The following is a 16,071-nucleotide window of genomic DNA, read 5'->3' as shown; positions in this document are numbered from 1 at the left end:
ATTTCAGAGAGCATCTGATTAACATCTTATTCAGTAAAACATAGATTTGGAAACGCCAAGCCATAAACTATCAAAGCACCCCTAAAATTCAATATTTTAGGTCCAGTTCAGCTCTGTTAGACTCTTTAGGTCCAAAAAGTTGGGAAAAAATTCCTTTGTCAGACTGAAAATTTTTTCCTCCTGAATTTGGCTGAATTTGACAGAACAGTTTTATCTTAGAGGTCACATTTCTGAGTTTTCCCTCAGTATATGCTATTACTATACACAAGAATCTTTACCAGAAGACCTAAATCAACAATAAAAACAAAACCCAGGGGACACCTAGGTGGCTCAGTGGGTTAAAGCCTCTGCCTTCGGCTCAGGTCATGATCCCAGGGTCCTGGGATCGAGCCTGCATTGGGCTCTCTGCTCAGCGGGAAGCCTGCTTCCTCCTCTCTCTCTGCCTGCCTCTCTGCCTGCTTGTGATCTCTGTCTGTCGAATAAAAAAAACAAAAAAAACAAAAAAAAAGGAACGCCTGGATGGCTCAGTTGGTTAAGCAGCTGCCTTCAGCTCAGGTCATGATCCCAGTGTCCTGGGATCGAGTCCCACATCGGGCTCCTTGCTTGGCAGGGAGCCTGCTTCTCCCTCTACCTCTGCCTGCCACTCTGTCTGCCTTGTGCTCGCTCCTGCTCCTCTCTCTCTGACAAATAAATAAATAAAATCTTTAAAAAACAAAAAACAAAACAAAACAAAACAAAACAAACAAACAAACAAAAAAACAAAACCCAGGACTTTATACTGGAGCGGACCTATTTAAATGTCAAGAAGCTCAGAAGGGGGTCAAGATTTCAAAGCAGTAACAACAAAAATTCCTTTGCAAAGGTAGGATTCTTGAGAATGATTTTAAAGATACTGCTTTAAATGAATAATCTCCAAAAATCTGTAAGAAATTCTATGAAATGAAGTTAATTTTAAAAATTGAGATATAAGGGGCGCCTGGGTGGCTCAGTGGGTTAAGCCGCTGCCTTGGGCTCAGGTCATGATCTCAGGGTCCTGGGATCGAGTCCCGCATCGGGCTCTCTGCTCAGCGGGGAGCCTGCTTCCTCCTCTCTCTCTCTGCCTGCCTCTCTGTCTACTTGTGATTTCTGTCAAATAAATAAATAAAATCTTAAAAAAAAATTGAGATATAATTATTTCACATAGCATAAAATATATCATTTTGATGTCTATATTTTAAAGTATATATGCAGGAAATGAAGTTAATTTGAGAAACTCTGAGACTATTTCCCCATCCATAGACGGACCATAAATATCACCAACAACCAGCCTTGCAGAGTTGGTTCTGAGATTAAAAAAACATAAGGCTACAAAGCACCTTGCACGTGATAGGCACTTGGGAAATGTCAGACTCTCTTCCCTACAAAGAAAACACAAACTTCTCAATAGAATAGAACTTTCTGAGGGCAATGGTAGTAGCTCTTTTATGCAGCTGGTGACAAGCACGGAATGAGCTATCCTGAACACAAAGCCTATGTCATTTCTCTCACAAGGCAAGAGAAGCAAGGAAGGTTTGCACGCCCCGCCCAAAACTGTACCTGCAATATAGCGAATCTCAGGTAAGCACATCATGAGGTCAGGAAAGCGGTTCGGCTGATGGGTATATTTATATTCAGTGAAATCCTGGCATATGTACCAGTACCGCTTGTTCAACTGTTCCAGCTGTGAGGCACTGGTCAGACCCCTGATATCTGTGGAAAAACAAAAACAAAAACAAGAACAAAAACCACACAGGAAAAGGAGGGGTTCTCTACTGTGGAAGAAACATGAGCTCCTTGAATATGTGCATCTTTCGATTAAAAGCTATTCAACATTGTCACAACAGGAGATCTTTTCTCTTTCTATCACAGAGAAACAAAACTCTGGATAAGGGAAGAGAAATCAGATAAAGGAGGAAAAAAATATGAAGGACAGTCACTAGACCGAGACACTTGAGCGCTGGGCGGCATCTTTCTCAGCTTCCTGCACGGCTCCCAACACAGGGCTCGACACAGAACACGGACCAGTGGATGTTGAACAACTGATTGAGTAATCTCCCTTTCACAAAATATCTTTTATTTATTTATTTATTTATTTATTTGACAGAGAGAGAGGGAGAGAGAGAGATCACAAGTAGGCAGAGAGGCAGAGAGAGGAAAGCAGGCTCACTGTAGAGCAGAGAGCCCGATGCGGGGCTCGATCCCAGGACCCTGGGATCATGACCCAAGCCGAAGGCAGAGGCTTAACCCACTGAGCTACCCAGGCGCCCCCGTCAAAATATCTTAAACTGGCCCTTTGCTAGAGCCAATAACAAAGTCTGCTGATAGCTGCACCTACTCACACGTGGTCTCCTATGTGCGTCTGCTCATACTATCCGAGCGGTCACTCCACCTTTTCTCTATATAGATCTCTCTCTCTTTCATTTATATATAAATGTATGTGTATATATATAATGTATATGTATGTTGTATATATAATGTCTATGCACATACCAACTTTTTATACACAGAATATAAATACAACTTATCTATATAATTTATACATAAAATAGGACATAAATATTCTCTATATAAATCTTACCCAGCCTTTGAGGCCCAGCTCAGATTTCTCCTCCAAGTAGCTGTTGCTGATCTCCCCCAATATGAGGCTCAAGTAATGTGTCAGGTCCCATTAGAGTGTGTACCTCTTTTTTTTTTTTTAAGATTTAGTTTATTTATTTGACAGAGATCACAGGTAGGCAGAGAGGCAAGCAGAGAGAGGAGGAAGCAGGCTCCCTGCTGAGCAGAGTGCACAATGTAGGGCTCAATCCCAGGACCCTGAGATCATGACCTGAGCGGAAGGCAGAGGCTTTAACCCAATGAGTCACCCAGGCACCCCTAAAGTGTGTACATCTTGAAGCCAGGGACCTGCGATCTATTTTACTTAATGTCTTTCATGGTCAACACAGCGCCTGGTCTAAGGGAGGCACATGGAACAGCAGATAAATGAAGATGAATGAATAGCGAAGCAGCAGCTAGAAGGAGTAAGCCAGAGGAGGGGTTCAGACTCTGGACTAGGAAACTGAATACAGTAACAGAGCAATTCCAATGTCACAGGAAGCAAAACAGCCCTGTTCCACTGTGAGAACAGAGCAGTCATATGCTACTTTGGAAAAAAGAGAGTATGAATTCTCCTTCATGCTTCAGTTATGAGCAGCTACCAAGCACCACTTCGTAGGTGATGCCCCACATAAACCGCAGCCAGCAGTCTTCTAATGAAAAGCCATGCTTGAGGGGTGCTTGGGTGGCTTAGTCGTCAAGGGGCTGCCTTCAGCTCAGGTCCTGATCCCGGGGTCCTGGGATCAAGCCCCGCATCAGACTTCCTGCTTGGTGGGAAGCCTACTTCTCCCTCTCCCACTCTCCCTGCTCATGTTCCCTCTCTCGCTTTTTCTGTCAAATAAATAAAAAATCTTAAAAAAAAAAAAAAAAAAAAAAAAAAGCAAGCCACGCTTGATCCATGTTGTGGATCCACGTTGTTTCTGTACAACCACCCCCTCCGCCCACTCTGCCCTGAAGAGGCCGTCAGAACCACTGCCAGCCTGTCACACATGTCTTATCTCCAATAGTTTCATCAGTCACCCAGCTCTTCTTCAGCCACTGGTAAACTTGGTACATATTTTAAATGACGCATGTACTGTCCTTGGTGTCTGTGTTTAAATGCATTAAAACTGACTAAACAAAGCAAATCCTCTTCCTTCCTCTATGAGTTATAGAGACTGTGGCATTTAGGTTTGAAAAAAAAAATCCAAAGCATGCCCTGTGCTATAGAGGGGCAGGCTGAGGAAAGCAGAGGCCTTCTAGGACTGGTACCCACGTGGTGCGACAGATTCTGTGTGCCAGTCCTGAGGGTAAAAGGGCGGGAGGTGGTGTGAAACATGAGGGAAAATGCTCTCTGGCAAAATAAATAAGTAAACAAACAAAGTCCCCTTTTCTCACCTCCAGCTACTTACCTTGATTTAAGAAGTTAATGGCTTTCATGCAAGCATACTCCTCATTGGAGACCTTCAGCTGATGGAACTTGTGATACAGGTAGATGAGCCGCTCGATCACCTCCATCCCTTCATCACTAAATCTGGGGGACAGAGGTGTGAGTGGGCTTTGATGCCAGTGGGGGTTAAGGAAGGGAAGAAAGAGGTCTCCTACAGCTCCTTAAGGCATCTAAGATAGAAAAGAGTCTGAGCTTGGGGGAAATGGAATCCAGAATCATTATGAAGGACAGGTAGATCCACGGTTTGTCTAGAGGGAAGGCAGCTCAGTCAGCTGCTGTTCCTAAGGTCAGGTGGGGTGAGTTAAATCTAAGTTCACATCCAGCTCCAACATTCAAAAGCTGTAAGGCCTTGGGAAAATCATTTGACCTCTCTAAACTTCGAGATTCTCTTTTGTCAAATAATAATGCTTGCCTGCTTGCGGGTAACAAGGGCCAAAGGCAGTCTGAAATGTAAATGTGGAAAAATACAACACTATCAAGATTCTGTGATAGCTGAGATGTAGCCTCCAGGTTCAACGGCAGCTGCCATGGTGATTCTACCTGAGCCTTTGCCACGGTGAAGAAAAAGCTGATGATTATATTTTTTAGGTTCACTGCTTCCAGCAGGGTTGAGGTTACACACAATGAAAAATTTTACTGGCATCCCTCACTTTAGCTATGGGGAAGGGAAACATTACCTGAGCCTTCACGCCCTACCAGTCTCCGTGCTAGGCACTTATGTGCACTTTCTCATTGAGTTTTCTCAGCTTCATGGGCTCTGTGAGAGGATCATTACCGCTGTACAGATGAGAAACTGAAGTTCAAAGAGCAGAGGGGACTGGTCCACAAGCACACAGCTAGCTGGTGGCAGAGCTAGAACTTGGAACCTAGGCTAACTTTCCAAGCCCTTGGTTCTTCCAATATCAGAGGGCAGCATCACACTGTAGCAGGTAAGACTCTGTGCAGACCATGCTCCTTTCTTTGGATTAGAAGCAAGCTCCTTGGGGAAAGACCAAGTTTTAGAAAAAGGAGCCCCAGGTTAGGGGACTAATACTCTGGGTCACAGTGGGGCACACCTCATATCAGAGGTGGAGATACCACCAAACCAAGCATCAAAAAGGCTTAATGGGGAAGCAAGAGTTTATAATAGCTGGGGTCAGGGTCAGTCTCTGCCCTTCTAGGAGTGGACTAAGGGGAGTTCTAGAGAGGCCTCAGATGCAGCTCAGTCAAGGAGAAAAGACGCCCAGCGCTGGGACTACGTGCTGGGGACATCCTCAGACCTGAGTACTGCGGCCCTATGCTGGGCAAGAAGTCCCTATGTGGGTCCTGAACGCCTGCTCTACTGCCTTCTTTGTTGACTCTGAAGGCTTTGCAAAGGCTTGGCCTCTGGGCAAGCAGCACATCTCCTCTCCCTGGGGGGCAAGCCTGGCTCCTTTCTGGGCCAGAAACGTCTGCACTTCTCAAGCAGCAGAGGGAGCTATAGAAGAGCTACCAGCAATCTAGAGCCTGACCCCTTCGCCTCAAAGCCCCATCAAGACCCACCACAACCCGCGGCTCCTGTCCTCCATCCGCTGATTTGAACAATGAGGGCTGATTCCATTTCTCTCTATGCCTGGCCCAATGGCTTTTACAACGTTATTAATACTTCCCCAAACTGGCTGATAGACAAATTGATACTGAATAACTACTATACTAACCTTATCTATCATTCTATCCTTTGTTGAGTATTTGCTACTTGCCAGTTAACTCTGTTAAATATTCTACACTTATTATTTCACTGGATACTCCCAATAAATCTACAAAATTGGTATTACAGTCCTTTCTGTGCACATGTGGAAACAAAGCTCAGACAGGTTATTTACTGGGTCCCTAGGCCTCTCCTGCATTCTTACATTTTACCTCCCTGACAACCTGGGGGCTAAGTAAGATCACCTGCTTGTTAGGGACGAGGAAACACAAGAAGAGCATCCTGCCTACCCCAAAGCAGCACAGCAAGTAAGTGGCGGTGGGGTGGGGCCAAAGTTTAAACCAAGTTTTCTAACTCCAAGCCTTTCGCCTTCTTAGCACCACACGGTCTGCTCCCTGTCTTGTCCTTAACTGGTAACTGGGAAAGGCTGCCTCATGCCACCACAGGGGACCTCAGGAGCTCTGGGTTCCTGCAGCGACTCAGTCCCGGGCCCAGCTCAGGCAGGCGTGGGCTCTGCTGCAGGGCCTCCACGGTGCTGAGCCATGCGGGAGGCAGCGGGCCTGGGAGTGAAGAGCACGCGCCATCACAGGGCTCTGATCACTATTTCTGTTCTTGAGAGGGAAAAGGTTTCCACTGTGAAGCCCTCTAGTAGCTGGCCGGAGGGCTGGTGTGGGGAGGAAATGCGGCAGGCGTCAAGAAGGAGGCCGGAGGCAGCGCGGCACCGCCAGCATCTGTCTGCGGCCGAGCAGTGTAGCCAACAGAGATAACGCTCCCTGCCTTAATCAGCAACCGCTCGGCCCAAGTGCGGCCTCTGGCACCGCAGACCGCGCAGGTGTGTGGTTATCAGCCAGACCCCCGGCCAGCGGCACTGCACTTACGGCCGGCTGAGTCCAGACGTGAGCCGCACAAAGGAGCTCCCAAGTGCCCCGTGAGAGCTTCTGTCCCCAATCTGCCCTTTCTCTTGGGGACAGCACGTACCTTCTTTTCCACATTTCCTAGGACAGGCAACCGTCACGGACCCCTGGCAGTGGTGGGGGGGGGGGGGGCTGGCAGCCAGCCCAGGAGCCCCCACTCAGTCCCCACAGCCCGACTGCAAAGCTTTCCTCCACACCCCGCATCCCGCCCCTTGATAAACAAATCGTTCTCTGTTTCATGGGCCTGCTTTCTCCTGCAGCCGTGCCTCCTCCACATCTGCCCACTCCACAGTTCTAACGCCCCTGTATTCCCTGTCTGCAAATTATCAGCATTTAAAGCCAGAGAGTTGGACAAACACACCCATTCTTCTTCGAGGTTCCCATTACACAAGCACGCTGGGACAAAGAAAACATTCCTGCCAGGATCCCCCAAACCACTGGACCATTCAGTCAGCAATTGAAGCTGACACCGTGTAAGTTATGTCCCATTAAGGGGGCTGAGAGGTCCAGTTGTCTTTTTTTTCATTGAGCTAAGTGCACGTACCCCCAGGAGCAGTCATAGCTTTAAAGGAATTGTCACCTCAGCACCCATGTAAACACTCCGAGACTGAAAGTAAGATTGTTAAGTCTAGGACACACTGCAGAAAGTTGAACTTTTTAGAAGGCTAAATTATTTAGTAGAGGGTACTGGTAAGGATTCTGGGCTTTGGAGCACAATAGATCTAGGGGATAATCTTAACGTCATCTTTTTCTAGGTTTGTAGCCTTCAGTTTTTTCACCTCTCTGAACCTGAGGCTCCTTATCTGTGGAACAAGGGGAACATCAGTGCAGTTGCTTGGGGTGGTGGTGAGGACTAAACAATGTTTGTAAAGCACTTAAGATGGAATCTGGCCCAATGAACAGTCCATACTTGTTAGCTATTATCATTATTAATGGCATCATCATCATCACTCCTGTTATCACAACAAAAAGAAGAGATTGTTTCTTGAACCTTACAGCTAGGGTGTGAGCAGGGAAGCTGGGAGGCAACTGTCCAGAGATCTGAGAGAAACGGAGCTACTGCTCACGAGACAGAAGTGCCCATTAAAGCCCATCTAGTGCAAGGCGTCTTCTCTTGAGAGCGAAGGAGTCTTGATTAGGGCCAGGAGCAGTCACTGGCTGGTGCTACAATCTGCTTTAAATCAAATTTGCCCAGCTCACTGTCTGATAACATCCTGATTAAGGAAAACGGGTACCATAAATTTGATTCAATATTTGAGAAGAGAAAAGGAGGTGGTCATGTATCATCAGGGAAAAGCCTTTTCATGACAGCAGGAACTCACTGGCACTCAGGAGTCGTGAAAAAGTAAAGGCATTTTGGGGGAGTAGGAGTAACGCAGGAGCAGGCAAGGTAGAAAAGAGCTCTGGCCAATTACAGACTCCACACCCTGAGTCTCCAGCAGAGTAAGAAATGCTTTTCTCTGATGTACCTGATTCCAGAGGTTCTCATACTTCCTTTTCCTCTGACCTCCTGGGCTCTCAGGCTCAACAGACTCCAAACCAGACTCAGAGTGGGGCATCTCTTGGCCTGTTCTTCTCAGGCTCCGTTATCTTGGCTCAGAGAATTCGCACTCACCTGCCTGGCAGCACCCCCAACCCCGACTTCTGCCTCCCTGAAGTCCCACTGACTATACCTCCTTGTTATCTCTCAACTCTGTGCAGCCCTCCCTATTCCCACAGTCACGGCTGCCTTGTCCAGGCCATTTTCTCTTCTACCTAGGTTATGGAAAAACCTCCTACCCAACCACCATCCTCTCGTGATGTCCATGCCAGTCCATCTTGAGCTTTACAGCCACAGTGATCTTTTCAAAATGACACCTGACCATGTAACTGCTCCACATAGAAGCATCTTATGACTTAATAGTATTTACATAATATAATCCAAATTCTTTTGGTAGGCATTTAATAATCTTTTCCCCAAAATTTTATTTATTTATTTATTTAAAGATTTATTTATTTATTTATTTGACAGACAGAGATCACAAGTAGGCAGAGAGGCAGGCAGAGAGAGAGGAGGATGCAGACTCCCTGCTGAGCAGAGAGCAGGGCTCGATCCCAGGACCCTGGCTGGGATCATGACCTGAGCCGAAGGCAGAGGCTTTAACCCACTGAGGCACCCAGGTGCTCCATAAATCTTTTTTTTTTTTAAAGATTTATTTATTTTCTTGAGGGAGAGAGTGCACGTGTGTGTGTGAGCACGGGGCGGGGGAGGAGACAAGCAGACTCTCTGTGGAGTGGGAAACCCAATCCCAGGATCCTGAGACCACGACCTGAGCCAAAATCAAGAGTCAGACACTTAACCAACTGAGCCACCCAGGCTAGCATTTGAACACCTTCATGATGCTTCATGATCTGCTAGGGTCCTAGGTACATGAGCATGGAATCGGAACGAAGGTATTGAAGTTAACTCCTATTTCCCACGGATGGATTCCGTAAGCTTCTTGCACGGAGTATTAAGTCCCGACAATAAATTTATTTCTTATCCTCAGAATGAACACATGTTCTAGAATCAGCATTCCCAACAGAACTTTCTGAGATGATGGAGAGGTCCTGTATCTGCACCGTCTGGTACCGTACTCACGAAGCACGTGTGGCTAGTGAGCATGTGGAATGTGGCGAGTGCAAATGAGGACTGAATTTTTAGTGTTATAAAATTTTAATTAACTTAAATTTAAAAAGTGACCCGAGGCTACCAGGTAGTATATTAGACAGTGCAGCTCTACATTCTCCTTGGTAAAGAGCCTTCCTAGAAATAAACGTTCCCTCACTAATTTACTAGCCTCTGCCTTGCTCTTGGGACTTAAGGGACTGCACAGAATAGGATGGGGTGCTTTATGAAGCTCAAAGCCACAAGGAGCCCTGCATGGCCAATGATACCTGCCTACATGCAGAGGGCCTGGAGAAACCCATCATTCTATAGGAACTAGAGCTCATAGACTGACTTTCTAGACAGCCCCAGGCTGTACTGGTGGATTCCAAGCAAATTCCAGGTGAATAAAAAGGACAGAGTCAACGGGGCAGCTCTGCAAACCCTGGCAATATTAAAGTCTGCTGAATGCAATTCAAACATTCAGTTGGCCCAGAATTAAGGACCAGCAGATAGGAATTTGATGGAAATAATGGATTAGAGGCTCAAAAGAGGGAGTTTGGTCATCTGCAAAATCAGAGAGCTCTGTTTACAGGACAAAGTGTCACATGGGTTCAAAACTCTGTCATTTACAGATTATCCTGAAGCCAGTAAGCATCACTGAAGAGGAAATATTAGAAAACCAGGGCAGAGTGTCAGCACCCAGACTCCTCCCTCCCTCATTGTGCAAAGGGCCCTGACGGTCTTGGAACTTTACTTTCAGCCTCAGCCTAACACTTAGCCTGTCTTTATTCCATGACATTTGGGTGACAAAGGAAAGGCACTCTGGTCCTGCATAGAGAAGTATGGGGGCTAGTACCTCATCTCCTCCACTTTTCATTGATGGGGGTATCTCTTCAGCCCTCTTTATTGGTGTTCTGGAATCTGATGACTTCCATTTTTAAAAACTGTTCAGTAAAGGTTAATTATTGAAATGTCTATATAAATGTGATTTAAGGGGCACCTGGGTGGCTCAGTGGCTTAAAGCCTCTGCCTTCGGCTCAGGTCATGATCTCAGGGTCCTGGGATCGAGCCCCACATCGGGCTCTCTGCTCGGCAGGGAGCCTGCTTCCTCCTCTCTCTCTCTCTGCCTGCTCTCTGCCTGCTTGTGATCTCTGTCAAATAAATAAATAAAATCTTTTTTTAAAAAAATAAATAAATAAATGTGATTTAAGCTTTATTTTTTCACATGATAAACTAATAAGCCAGAAAAGTTAAATCAACAGATCACCTGTCCTGATTTTGGGGACTCACTGTGTGCTCTAGGACTTCAAAGTGAGTAAGTAAAAGATCTGTGCTAGACAGGGAGATTAGGATCCTGCCCAGATAGTATGAGAAGTTATGCCAGAAAACAATGAAGACGCCTGGGTGGCTCAGTTGGTTAAGCAGCTGCCTTCGGCTCAGGTCATGATCCCAGCGTCCTGGGATCGAGTCCCACATCGGGCTCCTTGCTCCGCGGGGAGCCTGCTTCTCCCTCTGACTTTGCCTTCCACTGTGTCTGCCTGTGCTCGTTCTCGCTCTCTCTCATAAATAAATAAAATCTTTAAAAAAAAAAGAAAAAAAAAAAAAACAATGAAGAGAGTGGCTCGGTTCCTTAGCCTCACTGCATCTCAGATGCAGTTAGAGCCTAAACTTCGACATTAGGCAGGCATGGGTTCGAATTCAGGCTCTGGGTTCAAATCCAAAACATTAAAGGGCAGGTCTCTTTGAACTTCAGTTTTTTAATCCATAAAATAGGCATAACAATGCCTATAATGCTAGAGGCTGTGAGAAAAGAATAAGACAGTAATATCAAATACCAAGCCCAGTGCCTGGCATGTAACAGGTAACACAGTGACTTTTAGATCTTATTCTTGAATTGTAAACTACAGCTCAGAGCCCCTCACTTTACAGATGAAGTTTAGAGTTCAGATTTTTGTTCTCCCCAGATATATTCTCTTACCTGAGTAATCCGGATGTGATAAAAAAAAAAAAAAAACACCAAAATAATAATAATAGTGTAGCGCTCTGCTAAGGCTTGCTGCCCAGTATCATTTATTTTGCACAATTACCTTGTTGCAGAGGTACTGGTATTATCCCATTTTATAAATTCAGAAGGTAGGAATCAGAGACTTGACTATGGTTACAAAGCTAGTCAGAGGCAGAGTAAGGATTCGAAGCCAGGCCCGTTTGTGGCATTAATTCCTATCCTCTGGAGTGTCAGTGAGGGCACTCCGTCCCCACCCTCCAGGATGACAGTGGTTTGGTTGCTTGGGACTTCCTCCCCAACCAACAGCCCTTACCTGTGTAGTTCTTCATCAGAGGGTGAGTACTTGGCAGTGACATCAGCCAGCTCCCCAAAGATCTGTTTGCTATAAACGGTGAGAGAGGACAGCAGGATTAATTCCTGCCAGGTAGAGCTCAGGAGGCACGTGTAATCCTTGATTGAGAGCTCGCAGAAGAAAGGCAGTTTCTTGATCCAGGCAATCTGCCTAAAGAGTAGCTCATCGGCCAGGCGGCAAAGCAGGGCAAACAGCTCTGCCTGAGTCACAGCGTACCTGGGGGGAGGGACAGTGGAAAATCACTTCCAGTGGCCAGAGAGGGAGGATGGGGGCACAGGGAAAGGGTACTCCTAAGAGTAAAAAGGGTCTCCGGCAGTGGGTTCCTTGCCCTTGATCATGGGTCTCCAGCTCCATTCAATTGAGTCTAATGATAAAGGGGCAAGACTGGGGCCAGCAGCAAGCTCAGGGCTTAAGAGGTGGGTTTGGTGAGAAAAGGTTGAAGAAAGGGAAAGGAAGCTTGGAAATCTGTGCAATTATTAGGGAATATGACTTTTAATGTTAACATTTCAACATCCCACTAATGTTCCATGTGTTAGAGAAAATTCCATCGCTCCTGCATTACTTTTGGCTACGAGAGCTCCAGCAGGGCGAATCTGGTGCCCACCCAGCACAGGGGCTGGCACAGAAATGCGCCCAAGGCCATAGGGCTGAAAGAGAAGAGAAAACACGTTTAGCTTTCCCTGCTCTCAGTGCACCCCCTGGTGGAGAGACTTCAGAAACTAAAGTTGCTCAGTCCTTGAAAGCTACCCCTGCATGGAAGGAGCAGGGCATTTCTCATCTCTGCGCTGGATGAGAGAGGGTCCCAGTTTTCTTCTTCTCAAGGCCCCTGGCATGACTCGTCTCCATATCCCCACGCCCAGGTTTATAAAGATTTTGTGTGGCCTTCTTGTAAGCAGATCTTTGAATTTCCTCTTCTGATACTGGAGACTAGCTTGAGAAATCTCAGGATACGTCCTACGAGGTCTGAATTGATAACAAACAGCCTGTGCCTCAGGCCCAAAGAGTAATGGGTGCAGCAACTGACGGGCCTAGAGGCTGAGCGAGCATCGACTCAGGCAGAGCTGACCGGGGAACAAGAGTACTCCTTCCCCCCACTCAGGTCTGTACACGGCGCACATGGCACCAGCGCACATGGTACCTTGGCTGGGGATGCAGACAGTCGGCACACAGGTAGTGCCTTGAATGGCTTGTTCAGGAGCCTAGACTTGATGTGTAATTATTCCCAGAATTACAGCTCAACTCTGGCTCTGAGCCAGAGAAGCACTCAGGCTACCTCAGGGCCTGGCTTACCTAGGCCCAAGCAGAAACAAAAGTCCTTTAATCCCAATTCCCTAAGGATTCAGAAACAGCCCCAACTCTGAAAAAAGATGCTCAAGAGAAAAACAAGGGACTGCTGACTTCAAAAATAAATACAGATTTGTCCTCTGAGGCAAGTCACTACTCATTACCCCTGACTCATTTCAGAGCCTATGGGATTAGCAGCCAGGGATGAAGGCGGGTGAGGGGTAGGGGTCATTGTGAAGTTTCAAGGGCTAAACGGGGCACTCACCCATCTTCAATCAACATGGGCGTGCCCAGCGGCTCCAGGTCCTCGGCTGACACCAGCTGGTGAATCAGACTGTATGACTGGGGATCCAGGCTGCGAGCTTGTGGGGGCAGGAGTGGCGAGTGGGCAGAATAGCTAAGAAGGTGCGGTATGTATTGATAGTGTGGAGGCACAGACATCCCCATGTACTGCTCCCTGAACGCCATGAATCCATTTAGTTCCACAGACCTACTGAAGAGAAAAGTCTTATGTCAAGCAGAACCATGGCAGGTCTACTGTCTGCTCGAGGTGGCTAGGGAGTTTTTTGGCCATGCAGTCTGTCTTCCTCAGGGACATAATTAATGATTACATGCATGTCTCCCCCACTAGACAGGGACTCTTTGCAGGAGTGTATATGTGTGACTTATCACTGGACACCCAGGACCTGGCAAAATAGGTACTGAATAAAGAGTGGTTGAATAAATTCTTTGTATAGGTGTCACGTTTAAAGAGATTTTAATGGATACTCACAAACTATGACCCACAAAGGTGGGGGTATGTATATATTTTTTACTGCTAGGAAAACTAAGGCATAGACAGGCTAAAGGCCTTGCCAGGCCATAAAACAAATGCAGCACCTAGCAAGGAATCTGACATGGAATCTGGCAAAGAATGTGGCACGAACTTTCCTAAACATTTAAAGGAAGGAACACCAAATGAATAAAAGTTACAACAGAATAACCAAGAGAGAGGCAGATTCTTATCTTCTTCTCTTTCCTGGGGAAATCTAACCACTCTGTCACCTAAAACAAAAATCCTCACCTAAAATCTAAAATCCTATATGCATTTGCTGTAACAGGGGTTGACAAACTGTAGCCTATGGCCCATTTGGTAAATAAAGTTTAATGGAACACAGCCACAATCATTTATATAGTCTCTAGCTGCTTTTGCTCTGTAATGGTAGGGCTGAGTAGCTGAGACCCAGACTGTGTGGCCCGCAAAGCCTAAAATATTTATTTTCTGGACTTTATAGAAAAAGTTTATCAATCCATTTCCTATAAGAAAGAGTTCTGTAAAAAAGGAAATCTATCCTGGTAGTTGATGGCTACATTTTTTATACGTAGCGACTAACTTAAGATAATATTCTTGAACCAAGAGTCTCCAAATTAGCATTCCATGATAGCAGCAAATTTAATTAGCTTAAAAATTTTCAGTTTCTTAAAACTTACAAAGTGAAAATCTTCACTCTTGCTGAGACAGAGAAATGAGAACTTAATTCAATATTGTCAATGCGGTTTGTTTTATTTCCGTGATCAATGTGAGAGAAGAGCTACATTTAAAATGGTATTCTGCTAGGTAAAGAACGTCTGGGCACAGGCGGCAGCAATATCACTTTATTAGCCTGCAGAAGAGAATGCTGACATTTTTCAAGGTCTTTAACAAAAAGTAGGCTGTGAAATGCTGCTCTGTGTCATCCCGGCCCCTCCCCAAAAGACAGAGCTGGCTGAGACAGACTGGCAGGAATACCTAGCCCAGAGTTTCCCTGTGGGTCTACTCTTTGGGTGGTCCTAGATGATACTGGGTTTGCCTTAAAGCTCACCTGGAGGACAGTGTGGAGCCTGGTGAGGGCTGGTTGCTCTCTGAAGCCCTGTTCCCAGGGGAACTGTGGTCGCTGTCACCATGGTTGCTCCAGTGATTGGCTTCTTCCTCAAATTCCTGCCCAGACATGATCCTTTCGATCTCTTCCTCCGATATCTTTCATAAGGAATTGATACATGTTAGATTGGGTGCTTGGGATAGCCTTTGTTCCTCCTTAAGGACCAAGAATTCATTTAAACGTCATAAGGATTCCCAGAACTCTCTAGAGAGATACCCAGATTCCCTCCCCTCCATCTCCATACTCCAGGGCTTCTCACTCATCTTAGGACAGCTCAGTTGCTTGCTTCCCAGCACCGTGGCTCACTATGGCCTTCCTCTTGTCCGTTTACCCTCCTCTGAAGCCACAAAGCCACCATGTTCTTCAACACTCTTTGAGTCTATTCTTTCCTACCCCTGAAACACTACTCTTCAAGAACAAACTCCTGCGTGCCTTTTAAGACCCAGTTCAAATGTCACCTTCTTTGTGAATCTTTCTATACTACCTTAGACAACATTTTAGGTCCCTCCTCTATCCCCTTCTAATTCTGTGTATTCTGAGATGAACAGAATAGCACAATAGTTACGAGGATGAATTCTAGAGTCAGACCACCTTTGTTCCAATATAGTTTCTGCTACTTTCTAGTGGTACAAGTCATTAAATTATTTGAACTTGAATTCAAAATCTGAACAAAAATTATCCATGTCATAGAGAAAATAATAGTATCTGTCTCATGGGATTGTTGTGAGGATTAAATTAGTTAATACATCATCACATGGTTAGAAAAGGGCTTAACACATAGCAACCAGTGTGGAAGGTTGACAATGTTATCTTCATCATCACTGCTGTTTTTTTTTTTTTTTAAAGATTTTATTTATTTATTTGACAGAGAGAGATCACAAGTAGGCAGAGAGGCAGGAAGAGAGAGAGAGAGAGGAGGAAGCAGGCTCCCCGCTGAGCAGAGAGCCCGATGCGGGACTCGATCCCAGGACCCAGAGATCGTGACCTGAGACGAAGGCAGCGGCTCAACCCACTGAGCCACCCAGGCGCCCATCACAGCTGTTTTTTTATAGCACTTATGGCAATGCATCATAAAAATACTCTCTATCAGACCTAAAGCTATAATAAAACCCAGAAGAAAGTACTCAAAGAATGCACATTGGATAAATAAACAAATGTTCACTTATTAAGTACTGTCCATGAAACTTCACAAGGATTTTTCAGGATGAGAAAGACATTCCCAAGCCTAAAGTGTAAGTAAGAAGAAATTTTAGCTTAGACAAGTGAATTGACTTGCCCAAG

General features: G+C 45.8%; 1 protein-coding gene across 2 annotated transcripts in view; it reads right to left on the bottom strand.

Moving 5' to 3' along the window:
- The window catches only part of NR6A1 (nuclear receptor subfamily 6 group A member 1), a 225,534-nt gene that overhangs the window by 6,486 nt on the left and 202,977 nt on the right, over positions 1-16,071 (bottom strand). The window contains exons 5-9 of one of the 2 annotated variants that reach the window (XM_059410835.1): positions 14,734-14,888; positions 13,158-13,385; positions 11,570-11,824; positions 4,005-4,126; positions 1,576-1,728 (exon numbers count right to left, since the gene is read on the bottom strand). In XM_059410835.1, coding sequence (XP_059266818.1) covers positions 1,576-1,728; positions 4,005-4,126; positions 11,570-11,824; positions 13,158-13,385; positions 14,734-14,888 — 913 coding nt within the window. The remainder of the gene's footprint in view (positions 1-1,575; positions 1,729-4,004; positions 4,127-11,569; positions 11,825-13,157; positions 13,386-14,733; positions 14,889-16,071) is intronic. The other variant, XM_059410836.1, reaches the window with a different exon arrangement.

This window comes from Mustela nigripes, chromosome 9 (assembly GCF_022355385.1).
Source record: "Mustela nigripes isolate SB6536 chromosome 9, MUSNIG.SB6536, whole genome shotgun sequence".
NCBI lineage: Eukaryota > Metazoa > Chordata > Mammalia > Carnivora > Mustelidae > Mustela > Mustela nigripes.
Note: the sequence above shows the minus strand (reverse complement) of the source record. Positions and strands in the feature narration are given on the sequence as shown.